This window comes from Octodon degus, unplaced genomic scaffold (assembly GCF_000260255.1).
Source record: "Octodon degus isolate 3935 unplaced genomic scaffold, OctDeg1.0 scaffold00112, whole genome shotgun sequence".
In the NCBI taxonomy this organism is placed as follows: domain Eukaryota; kingdom Metazoa; phylum Chordata; class Mammalia; order Rodentia; family Octodontidae; genus Octodon; species Octodon degus.
Window position 1 is genome coordinate 4,076,249 of NW_004524688.1, and position 12,534 is coordinate 4,088,782.

Genomic DNA, 12,534 nt, shown 5'->3' on the forward strand with positions numbered 1-12,534 from the left:
GCAAGGATGACAGCATCCCCAAAACAATATATAACCAAGTTACATTATTATTATTTATTATCATCAACTTGCAATATTATGAAATCATTCACACATTTACCCTAATGAATCTAATATAATACATTAATATTCTATTATACAATATGGAAGACAAAAGAATTTTAAGTAATAGCTCCTGGCTCAAGAAACTTACAGTCTAACCAGGATACCCTGAGATAAATCTCTGTTTCAATGTTATGCATATGCTACAGTTCTAACTGCAATTGCTAGTACTGTTTGAAGAAGGGGGGATAAATGTAAGCTCAAGGGCTAAAATTGTCAGATAAGCTTTCTGGAAAAAAAAACCCAAAATCTGAGAGTAAGCCCTTAGTGGGCAGATGAAGATCAAGAGGGGCATTTCTAGTAGGAAAAAAATACAAGCACTAGCCCAGAGGTTAGAATCGCAGTACAACACACATGAGGAGACGGGTTCACTGGAAGGGGTTCACTGGAAGAAGACAGTTCCCTGGAAGAAAAACAGGACTATTATTCCTGCCATCTCAATTTAGAAAGTCTCAAATGTGCCAGGTTCTTCAGGGAACCTTTGGCTCATCTCTGAGATTGGGTTCCCGCATAGCGAGAACTCTCTGACAAGTCCTAAGCTAGGGCAAGGGTCCCATCTCAGCCTACTTCTCCCTGTCCCTGGATGGACATGTGGAGGTGAAAGTATCTTCCACGGCCATCCTCACCAAACCACTCTTTGTTTTTCCTCACTATTTCCAGAGCAATGCAAGTCCTCTGATATTCTCCTGGAAATTAAAAACCGACTAACCAGGATAGTCAGTTTTATTTTATCTGACAAATAGATGAATAAAACAGTTATATTTTGATTCTCTTTCTGGGCCTTAATTGTCCTAAAATTAAACAATAAATTCAAAACCTTTTTTTAAAAAATGCATTTAGTACAGCATCTACAGGGTCACACTATACAGAGGACTTGTAGTGATCCTTCCTGTTTTTTAGCCCCCCAAGCACTGGGATTACGGGCACGCACCACCAGGGCAGGCCTGGGATGAAACCCCTAGCCCCTGCATCTACCTAAGCAGGCGCTTTAATCTGCCCAGTTATCCGGTTGGCCCTAAATTCAGAACTTTTAAAAAAAGCTAATTTAAAAATCACTCAGGGGGCTGGGGAGATAGGTGGTCTAAGGTCTGCCTGGCAAGCACAGGGAACCGAGTTCAATTTCTGGTACCGCTTGCCAGACTGGCCCCGGACACCACTGGCCACCAAAACCAGGCGTGGTAGCACACACCTGTAATCCCAGCACTGGGGAGGCTGACACAGGAGGATCTCTACAAGTTCGAGCTGTGTAACAAGATCCTGTACCAAATAAATAAAAGATTTAGAAAAAGAAAAAAGAAACACTCAGGAATTTTTTTCAATGCACATTTAGAAAAAACAAAAACAAAAGGAACCTACTACTAGGCAGACTCAGGTCAAGCTCTGCTACACTCACCTACTAGGTAAACACAACACACACACACACACACACACACACACACACACACGAAATATTCTGCCCCTTACCATCAACATCTTATGCAGATCCTCTTCGAATGCATCAATGTTGCAGTCAGTCTTCTCTAAGCCGTCTAGAACCTCCTGCAGCATGAACTGATAGTACTGCTTCATTAAAAGGCCGCCCTTCAGGACTTCTTTACACTCTCTCACCAGCTGCAAGAGACAAGGCACAAGCGCCATCATCGTTCATGCGCACTGACCAGATGTGCTGTTCGCTCTCACACATGCCCACTTACATCCTCAAAAAACCCAGAATGAAGAACTTGCCTCTGAAAAAACCTTAGTTTCTAAGTTGTTAATCAGTTTATTTGATGGAAATGCCTCAGTTGTCTCAACTGAATAAAAACAGAAGAATAAAAATAAAGGAATTCCATATTGCGGCACAGATACATACTGAGAAAATAGCCCATAGACAACTGGTACTTTGCTAATACAGTCTCCTACAGATAAATTTATATTAAAAATAAATTCTATGGAATAAGATGAGTTTTTCTATTAACTTACATTGTAAAACAAGAGATACAAGAAAAACAAAATCTCCTAATGAAAATGGGAAGTTTTACCTAAAACATAATTAAACTCAAATGCATTAACATATCACAGAGCATGGTAGCCTTTGGAATAATTCAGAATAGTCTACCTACTATGGTCAGTGACTTCATCCACCATCAAAATGTCTAGTGACTGCAAAAGCAAGCAAGCTAATCCTAAATTTATCTACTAAAGACTGATGGAAGAACAAGAGAAATAAAACCAAAATGGGCAGAACTGCAATGCGTCAGTTCAGCAGGCAAGGCTGTAAAGGAAGAAGGCTGAAGGAAAGAGACCTGGCAAGCTCTTCCCATTCACTGAAGGCTGGCACACGACACTCATAGTCTAGTCACCGAGGACAGACAAGACCACACAGCCACCTTCGTTTTCATGTACATCAGCCATGACACAAGGAACTCCAGGGCAGTTATTGGGAAATGAAACTGGTATACACTTTCTAGATTCGAAAGTATACAACTCACTTATTTATTGTTGTTTTATATTCCAGAAATAGTATACTAAGACTTACCTATCAATATATTTCTCAAAACAGTACATAAAACAGTAGGGATTAATAAATTATGATGCATCCATACAACAGATTCTCAAAGGCACTGAAATTTTGCTTTGAAAAGTAATTAGACTTGTATACATAACATACATTTCCTTACTTTTACGCGTAGAAAGTATTATGTGCAGGAAAAACAAGTGGATGGAAACACCAAAATGTTACCGTGTTATCACTGAGCGGTTGGAAAATAGGACAATTTTCACCTTTGTGTCATTATCTGTGCTTTTCAAATTTTTAAAAAGTAAAATTGATTGCTTTTACAAACTGAAGTCCTTAAACATTTTTAAAGTAATTATCCATGATGAAAGAGCTAAGATTATAGTTAGATCTGCTAAAAAGTATCCTATTTGGATTATACACATATGCATTGCTGTACTATAGAGGTCACTACTAGATATTTATACCTGAGCTTTGAATGCATTTTCTATCCTCTTTACTCTAGCAACACTACATTAATTTAATTTTTTATTTAATTATTTTTTAAGGGATGGAGAGATAGCTAGCAGACTAAGTGCCTGCTTGGCAAGCACAAGGACCAGGGTTCAATCCCTGTCCCGCATGTCACATAGGCCTCTGCCCCTGGGACGTGCTGAGCCAGTGACAGAGGCCAGGCAAGGTATGCACGCCTATAATCAGAGCGCTAGGGAGGCCGAAAACAGGAGGATCGCTACAAGTCCAAGCTGCATAGAGACCCTGTACCAAATACATAAATGGTTAAAAAAAAAAAAAAATTATTTTTCAAAACCTTATAACATAAACTATACCATTTACTCCTCACAAAAGCACTATTAGTAACAAGGTAAATTCCACCTAATTTTATCAGGTTGTATTTCTTTCTTTTTACTTTTTTAAATGTATTCAGGACAGGGTCTACAGGGTCTCATTACTAGATTGGACTCATAGTGATCCTCCTGTTTTCAGCCTCCCAAGTGCTGGGATTACATGTGTGGGCCACCACACCCAATCTTAGTCACTGTCTCAGCATGCCCCAGGGGCGGGGTTGAACCCTGTGGATCGAACAAGAAACAAACTCTGGTCCCTGCATCTGTCTAAGCAGGTGCTTTAATCTGCTGAGCTATCTGGCCAGGCCCCTATCAGGTTATATTTCTGAAGAATCTATTTTGTAAGGTAGATTATTTTACTCAAAGTTCCCAGATTACTGTTGCAATACAGAGGAGGTGGAAAAGTCTTGTGAAAGTAGACAGCAAGACAGTGGCCAGAGCAAGATGGACAGAAAAAAAGTCCCTGAACGCTGCACCCTGGCTGTGCCTGGCATGGGGGCCACCTCGGCCTCACTCCACTAGCCATCCTACACTGCACCACTCTAAACAAACAAGCACACATCTCACTCTGTACTTGCAGTGTGACCTAATTCTCCCCTCTTCTCTCATTCAGTACTGCTCAGTCCTGTCATTCCAGGGTCTAGTGGTGGCAAACCTACGGCACACATTTCACAGCCAGCTAGCTGCTCGTTACCACTGAAGCCCTACAAGGGTCACCACCACTGCCTTAGGAGATGGACATAACAGTCTACAAAAAAGATGTCTATCTTTATTTTTAGATTCAAGACCTGATAATTTTTATTTTATATAATGAATATGGAGATGTTAATTTCAGATACTCCTTAGTATTCACTCTACTCAACAGAACTGCATCCAGCCATTCCTTTATACTCTTTTGAATAAGAACCTCCTATAAGAAAAATCTCACCTAAAACTAACAACTAGAAAATCAGTCAATCTTACTGTTTAAACAATTGTTTAAGTAAGCGAAAAGTTCTAACATATCTCCTCTACATACTGTAAAAAGACATTATTCTATATAACTTAAATACAACACCACCAAAAAAATGTCGTTTTAAAGAACAAATTCTGTGGTCAGTTGTGGTGGTACACACCTGTGATCCCAGTACTCAGGAACTCAAGTAAATTTGTAAATTTGAGGACAACCTAGGCTACATAATGAGTTCAAAGTGAAACCCTGTCTCAAAAAGACAAAAAAAAAAAAAAAACCAAAACAACAACAACAAAAAAAACCTGTTCCTAGTCTTCAAAGACTGAAACAAAGGAGGCAAAGATCATGTCACCACCCTATTTTTATACTCTTTTAGAACAAGAAAGTAGGTGGAAGCATGTTGAGCCATAAGACAAGAACATTTCATACTGTTCTTGTCTTTCTAAAAAGAACAGCTTAGGAGCCAGGGAGATATCTCAGCAGCGTAAGCGCCTGCCTGGCAAACACTAGGTCCTGAGTTCAATTTCTGGTATCAAAAAAAGACACCAATACACATTCTTTTCTGTTTTTTCATTATCTGCAGCAATTAGAGAAAGCAATCCTCAAAATGGATAAGCCTGGAGACTAATGTAATAATCGCTAAAAATTTTAAACAGTCTTTGAAACAAACCTGCTTAATACTCAAGAGAGACGGCTCTCCAGCAGGTCTCTGCTCCAATCGTAGTTTCAGGCACTCATGTATAACATTCAGCAGGACTCGGCAGAGCACTAAGAAGGCAGGTTCAAACGAAGGCAAGTCCATGGCCTTCAGCTCTTCCCAGGACACAGAACTGCTTTTCTGTTCGGAGGAAGGTGGTGTCCTTGACAACTGCACATAATCTGAACCCCACATGGGATCTGGAAATTCAGAAAACTAACAAAAATTCAAGACAGAGATTAAAAAAGTACAAAGTTGTAGTTTCTCTACAATTTGCTGACAAATCAAAAGTCTAATTTTAACAGGGCAAAAAACTTCAAAAATTCAACATTTTCAACACAGACCAAAAAAGCTTAAGAATACTTGAAAATCGTAATGAGAATAGAAACCCAACTGAATATACTTAACAAAACAGTAAAAGTATCAAGTTCTTTTTTTAACATTCTGCATCACACTTAAAATGATCACAGCACTTTATTTTTAAGGTTACATATATTAACAGTTCTTTCTAGACTAAGTAACCAGAAAATTAATAAAATTTGAGAAAAGATTAACAAAATCTGGAATTAGTTCTTCCTAAATAGCCATTGTGTGAAGATGAAAACTAATGAGTTAACCAATTCTTCTATTTGTTCTCCTGAAGTGACATGTGCATGTTGAAGGGGGGAAAACCCTAAGATCAACCTGATTGGTACCACTCTATCTGCTGTTTGAGGTTTCCTGGGCTCCTTTCAGTTGGTCCTCTCAAATTCCTCATTTTTTTCCCCATACTATAGGAAACTTGGAGCTTTTACACTATACTTAAACACCTGCCAGCATTACATTGACCAGTCAAATTCAAAGACATTACTTCCTCCTATTAAGAAATTTGAGGTGATCTAAATCTGAAAATCTCAACTCTTCTTCAATTTATAACATCTCCAATTGTAGCTACTTGGATTCCATGATGTCACTGATATGTAGCCTCTCTGTCAGTTTTAACTGGTCTCTAGCTCATATCTTGATCTTTAATTTGACAAAGGAACCTGAATTACCACCTAAAAGCAAAACTCTAAAGTGATTACAATACTCCTGGAGGATACACACAAATGAGAAGGATGCTGGCATTTATATGGTAGGTCTGTCCATAACTGCAGACTGAACATTCCAGACTCTCAAGCCTTTACCTGCCCATCAACCAAATGTGGTACAGAGAACTTTGCCTGCCCTCCCAGGCCTCCTCAACCCAGCCTGCACTCTCCTGGCTGACTCACCCTCTCTGTCCTCCCTCATAGGCCTTCCATAACCCTTGTGCATGTGTGCACCATCCCTGACCCTTGCTATGGTGCCTCATCACCTGGCAGTGTTTCTCCTCTCATTTCCCCACCTCGAAACAGTACTTTGTAAGACTCATCTCATGCTACCTTTCAGGTGATTTTCTTCACACACACACACACACACACACACACACACACACACATCCTACACCAAGATGCCAGCTAAAAACACAGTATCCCTTGAGTTCACTTTAATTTTCTTTCTAGATATAGTATAGTTGAATAAGGAAAAAACCAAGGTGCAACGGTTAGAAAATTTGGCACTGAATTATTCAATTAGTGATGTGATTCTCAAAGCACTACCAGTCTCAGACTGGATTTATTTTAAAAATAAGACCAAGAAACTGCGTGTGGTGTTACATGCCTATAATCCCAGCACTGGGGAGGCTAAGACAGGAGGATCACTATGAGTTTGAACTGCATAGCAAGACCTTGTATCAATAATAATAATAATAATAATAATAATAATAAATAAAAATAAGGCCAAGGATTGTGGCTTAAGGTGGAGTGCTTGTGTAGCATGCTTAAGTCCCTGGGTTCAATCACTAGTACTGAAAAAAATAGTCATTACCTTACCTTATAAAGAAATAGAATATACCTATAGAAAAAGTGCTTTTAAAAATGTACTGTATGTAATACTTTTAAAATTATTACTGTTAACACGCTCTCCTTCCCACCACACCATTGATTGTTTTAGAACCAATTCAAGTAACCACATTTAATGTCAGACATTAGGTTAGACAATCATATGTAGACCTTTCAGTCCACTCTATACTTTAACTGCTAAGAACCTCGGCTACAGACTGGAATTGTGTTCATCTCTGTGACATTCTTTGGGACTGTTTCCTGTCCCTGTCTTCCTCAAAGATAAAGTGAGGCTCCCACAATCACTTTGGTATGTCATGTCTCCATCTGTCATCTCAATTCCCTTCCTGCTGTAGACATTTATCAGCTCTACTCAGTCCTCCATCTACTTTGTCCTCTATACTTGTCCTACCTTAACTCACACTGTCTTTTCAACTTTTTTTTCTAATTCCAGTGTTCAACCCACTGACCTCACAATAACCCTCAGTATGATTCTGTTCTAAAGCTTCTTCTACCCCTTCTAATTTGAATCACTGAGCTTCACTGTCACCACTAAGGACGGGGGCCTCTCATTCAGCCCAATGGCCTGATTTCCACATAGATCTTATCCTTATCTTCTAATGTATCCTCCCCTTCTCCTTTATAAAACCTCCTTACATTTCCCTAAGTTCAGCAAGTACATCTCTGCCTTTCTGCCCAAATTTAATCATCAGGTAGGTAGAGGAACTCAAATGCCAACTTCTCTTATCAAGTTTTCTTTGCCTCAAATAACATATTTTCTTAAAGTAGAGCCTTGTGAGTGCTTTCTTGGTTGTACTTATTATTTTCACTATCACGTGTTATTTTTACCTATTTGATTTTCCCCACAGCCATCAGTTCTAAAAGCACGAAGAACACCTTTCTCTTACCTAAGACTCTGATACTTAGCTCAGTTAGTATCTGCCATGTAATAGATGCTGAGCTGCATTCCCACCACAGAACCAATGTCTCTTCTCCAGCTTTCCCAACACTCCACATTAAAGAACAAAACATCTAGCCAGACCAACCTATTAATAGCTCCCAGTTCTCACAGTTAGTTGTCACTGTGCTCCTTAATGACAACAGTAATTACTATAGTGATAGGCTGACACGATCTACAGTTTGAAAAGTGGATGCTTTGATAAAAAAAATTATATATTTTGTATAACTGAGACACATTTAGTTATAAAACTGAGGATTATGTTTTTGTCTTAGTATAAAATTCCCAGTATCATTAACTGCTTGAAAAGAAAAAAAATTTCCTTTCTTACAACTGAAGATATTTAACTTATAGTAATAAACAGCTTTGCATTAAACAACTGAACACCAACCTGGGGAATATGCTGAGTGTTTCTGTCCAGGAATTTGTATCAGCATTAAGGAGAACAAGACTAATTTATATTTTTATATCTGTCACATGTTGTTGCATTTTAATTAATATACACTATCCTTGGATTTCCTAAAAAGCAACAATTTCTAAACTAGAAATAATTTACGTTTCAGTTTGATTTTTGGTTTTCAAGATAGGGTCTGACTACGTAGTTCAGACTGACCTTGAACTCAATACACAGCCTAGGCTGGCCTCAAACTCAGAGTACTCTTCCTGCCTCAGCCTCCCAAGGGCTGGAACATAGGCCCGGCACTAGCTACATAATTTAAAAACCAACTACTTGTGATAAATGTGGTCACAATTAATACATCTCTTTAAAAGCTTTATATACTTTGTTTTGTTTTTCCTGGTGTAATGACATCAGAAAAAAAAATGTTAAAGCTCTATAGAATTCAGTAAACTTGTATATATTAATTGCCATTTATGCAGCAGTCTGTCCATGTCTGCTGCATAAACATCCTACAAAATCTTCCAAGTCACTATCTGCTCATCTACCAAACATGGCCCAGAGAACTTAGCATGCCATCTCAACCCTCCCCAAACCAGCCTGTGCCACAACCACAACCAAACACCTCACAATGAAGAAGAGCACATTTCCTTTCCTTTACCTTCTCTAAAAGCTACATAAGGAATTACAATAGAGTCAAATGAAAAGTGGATTGGAATACAAATCATAAGGCAGGAAGAAAACTAAAGGAAAAGAAAAGCTGTAAAACTAGCAAAACTTATACAGGCTAAAACAACTACATCATGAATAAGTTCGTTATGGACTATAAATTCTAGAATGAAGTATTTACATATTTAAAATGTATACTACAAGAGGGGCCAGGGAGATGGCTCAATAGAATAAGTGCTTGCCTGGCAAGCACAAGGGCCTGAGTTCAATTCCCGGTTCTACCAAAAAGAAAGAAAGAAAGAAAGAAAGAAAGAAAGAAAGAAAGAAAGAAAGAAAATAAATGAATGTATACTACAAGAGAAAAATCCAGATCTTTCATTCTAAATTATTTAATTAAAACCAGACTAGGGAAAGGGGTAGTGTGGTACAAAGGTGGTATACCTGCTATTATTTTACTGCTGGGGGAAGTACAGGATTAATATGATATAAAACCTTGGATCAATCCAGCCAAATCCTCAGGACTCAATAATAAAAGGATAATAATAAAATTTGGATGCAAGCACATCATAACTCTGGTGTCATGCTGTCTGTACTTGACAAATCCTAATAACATTCCTATCAAAGAAAGTGATGTGCAAAAATTAAAATGGTCCAAAAACTTCTAAAAAAAATAAATGGGGAGAACTACCTTGTAACATGTCAAACATCACTAATAAACCTACCTTAAAATACAAAAGTACTGGCATAGCATTAAACATATCAAAAGAACAGAGAAACATATTCAATTACTTCTAATAATTTAGTAACAAAAAAGGTAGGTAGCAGATAAAATTGGAAAATAGAGAATTATCCAAAGAATGTTATAGGCAATTAAAACAATTATACACTTATATTATAAACTACACCACATACCATCAGAAGGAATCATATTTTATATATCACACCTACTTTAGCAACTCTTGCCTGCTACAGGAAATCATGTATTTGATATATACATCAAAGAACATATATACTTTCAAGAGATTTCAAATGTATTAAACTTAAAGAGCAATACATTAGCCTAAACACATAAAATTTCCATTTCAGTCAGCTAAAAATGATCAAATATTGGCAACTTAGGTCAACCTAATAAAAAGAGTTCTGGGAAACCAGTTTCCCTTATGCCCCATAAAAACACAGAGCAACCAGGACAGTAAAACTAGCCCCCTGGGAGACATATCTAAAGAACATTAGGTGGCATGGGCTATTCAATTCACAAACCAAACAAGCAGAGGGAAAACAGTGAACAGTTCCACGACCCACAGCATGGATAAACTGCAAAAGCAGTGTGCAGGGGAAGCACAGGAATTCATGGGCTGTCTTACGTGGGGAAAGGGGTAAATCTCAAAGTCATTGATATCTATCTCTCTATATTTACTTGAGAGCATCAGTGAGATTGGGAGTGGTTTGGGCACAATTTCCTGAGTGATATCAAAGGGCTGGTGGTAAGTTCAAAGGCAGCAGAGTGCTTAAATCTGCTCCCCCAAATTCCTGTCAGGACAAACAAAACATCATATGAAAAAAGGAAACTGCCGGAGTGAAATCCAACTGACCAGTAAAGGTCAACAGAATTAAACAGAAGAAAGTCCACAGGGAGAGACTGCACATTTCTCAGGCAGGTAGCTAAAAAGTCATAATCTAAACATTCACCTAACTCCTTCTTTCTTTAAAGTTCATGAAAGTATCATGTTTTTAAATGAACAAGAAGAAGGACTGTTCGGATCTAACACAGGGTTATCATAAACAAAGAGAGAAGGGAGACTAGAATGGTATCATAGTCAATAAAGGTAGGTAAAATATGTCTAGTGAACTGACAGAAGTGTAGTCCACTTTTAATGAGCTAAAGGACATTAAGAAAATACAAAAGAAATTGATAACTTTTAATAATTTTAAATCACTTCAAAAATAAACCAGAAAAGGGGCCAGCAAGATAGCTCAGCAGACTAAAGCGCCTGCTTAGGCAAGCACCAGGACTGTGGTTCAATCCCCAATACCACAGGCCACACCAGCCAGAATCTGGGCATGGTGGCACACACCTGTAACCCCAGCACTGGGGAGGCTGAAAGCAGGAGGATCACCACGAGTCCGAGTCCAAGCTGCATAGTGAGACCCTGCAACAACCAAATATATTTAAAAAAAATAATAAACCAGAAGAAACAAAAGAACAAATAAACAGAATAGATAATGCTTTCATAGAAATATAAAGTTAAAAAGAAAGAACATTTTGTTAATCAAAATAAAAAGATATAAAGAGAAAAAGATTTGAAATGAAGTGACACAGAAGATAGGCAAAATAGATACAAAGTATGTTAGGGGTTCCCAAAGAAAACCAACTTAAAGTTCAAAAATTTAAAACTGTTAAGAAACTTAATAAACACTACGTAAGACTAGCAGAGTTTAAAGAAAAAGGAAGAATAATCCTTTAGGTATTTAGCAAACCAAGTCTCTTCCAAGGAACAAAAGGCAAACTTTCCAACCTAATGCTTCAGGCTAAAAAAAAAGAATGACAAATTCATTAAAGGAAAGAAAGTACAACACAATGATTTTACAGGTAGCCAAACAGACTTTCAAGCATAAATCTTATAAACTGCCCAAGAAGTCAGAGAATGAACCCTCACTAAAGAATCTATTAAAGGACAAGTGTTACACAAAAATGACTCCAGCAATTGGAAGACAGAATTACATGAAGTCTCTCAAAAAAATTCAAAACCTATTACTTTTATCTTTATACAAATCTTTATCCGAATACACACACACACACACACACACACACACACACACCCTGCAACCTGCAGAACTAAGACTCAATGATCAGAGTAGGGAAGACAATCCTGCCCATGATGACTATATGAGGGTGCATGCTTGTAATCCTAGCACTCTGGAGAACTGTGGCAGGAGAACCGCAAGTCCAACCTGGGCAACTGAAGAGGCTTAACAAGATCCTGCCTCAAAATAAAAATGAGTTGGCGGGCCCAGTGAGATAGCTCAGCAGACTAGGCAAATGCAAAGACTGGGGTTTGATCCCCAGCACCTCATGCCATGCCAGCCCCGCCCCCCAAGGATGCCAAGACTGGGTGTGGTGGTGCACACCTATAATCCCAGTGCTGGGGAGGCTGAAAACAAGAAGATCACTATGAATCTGAGCTGCGTAGTAAGACCCTGCACCAAATACATAAATTTTTTTTTTAAAAAAAGGAGGTTGAGGATACAGCTCCATATAAGCCCTGGGCCCAATTCCCAGTATAAGAAAATAATAATGATGGTAGTGATAATGATGATGATGATGATGATAATAATAATAGCTATATAATCTGACACTGTAACAACTATCAAAATGTTGGGAGAAGCCAGGAATTATGGTAGTCACCTGTAATTCCAGCTGCTCTGGGCTGAAGCAAATGGATCACAATTTTGAGGTCAGTTTGGGTGGATTTTGAATCAAAACAAAAGAAAAAGATTCTTCAAAGAAAGGGCTGA

The 12,534-nt window shown here is 38.2% G+C and overlaps 1 protein-coding gene across 6 annotated transcripts in view; it reads right to left on the bottom strand.

Moving 5' to 3' along the window:
* Window positions 1–12,534, bottom strand: part of Map3k4 (mitogen-activated protein kinase kinase kinase 4) — a 137,489-nt gene that overhangs the window by 43,236 nt on the left and 81,719 nt on the right. For all 6 annotated transcript variants that reach the window (XM_023699265.1, XM_023699266.1, XM_023699264.1 and 3 more), the window contains exons 4-5: window positions 5,067–5,309; window positions 1,567–1,713 (exon numbers count right to left, since the gene is read on the bottom strand). In XM_023699265.1, coding sequence (XP_023555033.1) covers window positions 1,567–1,713; window positions 5,067–5,309 — 390 coding nt within the window. The remainder of the gene's footprint in view (window positions 1–1,566; window positions 1,714–5,066; window positions 5,310–12,534) is intronic.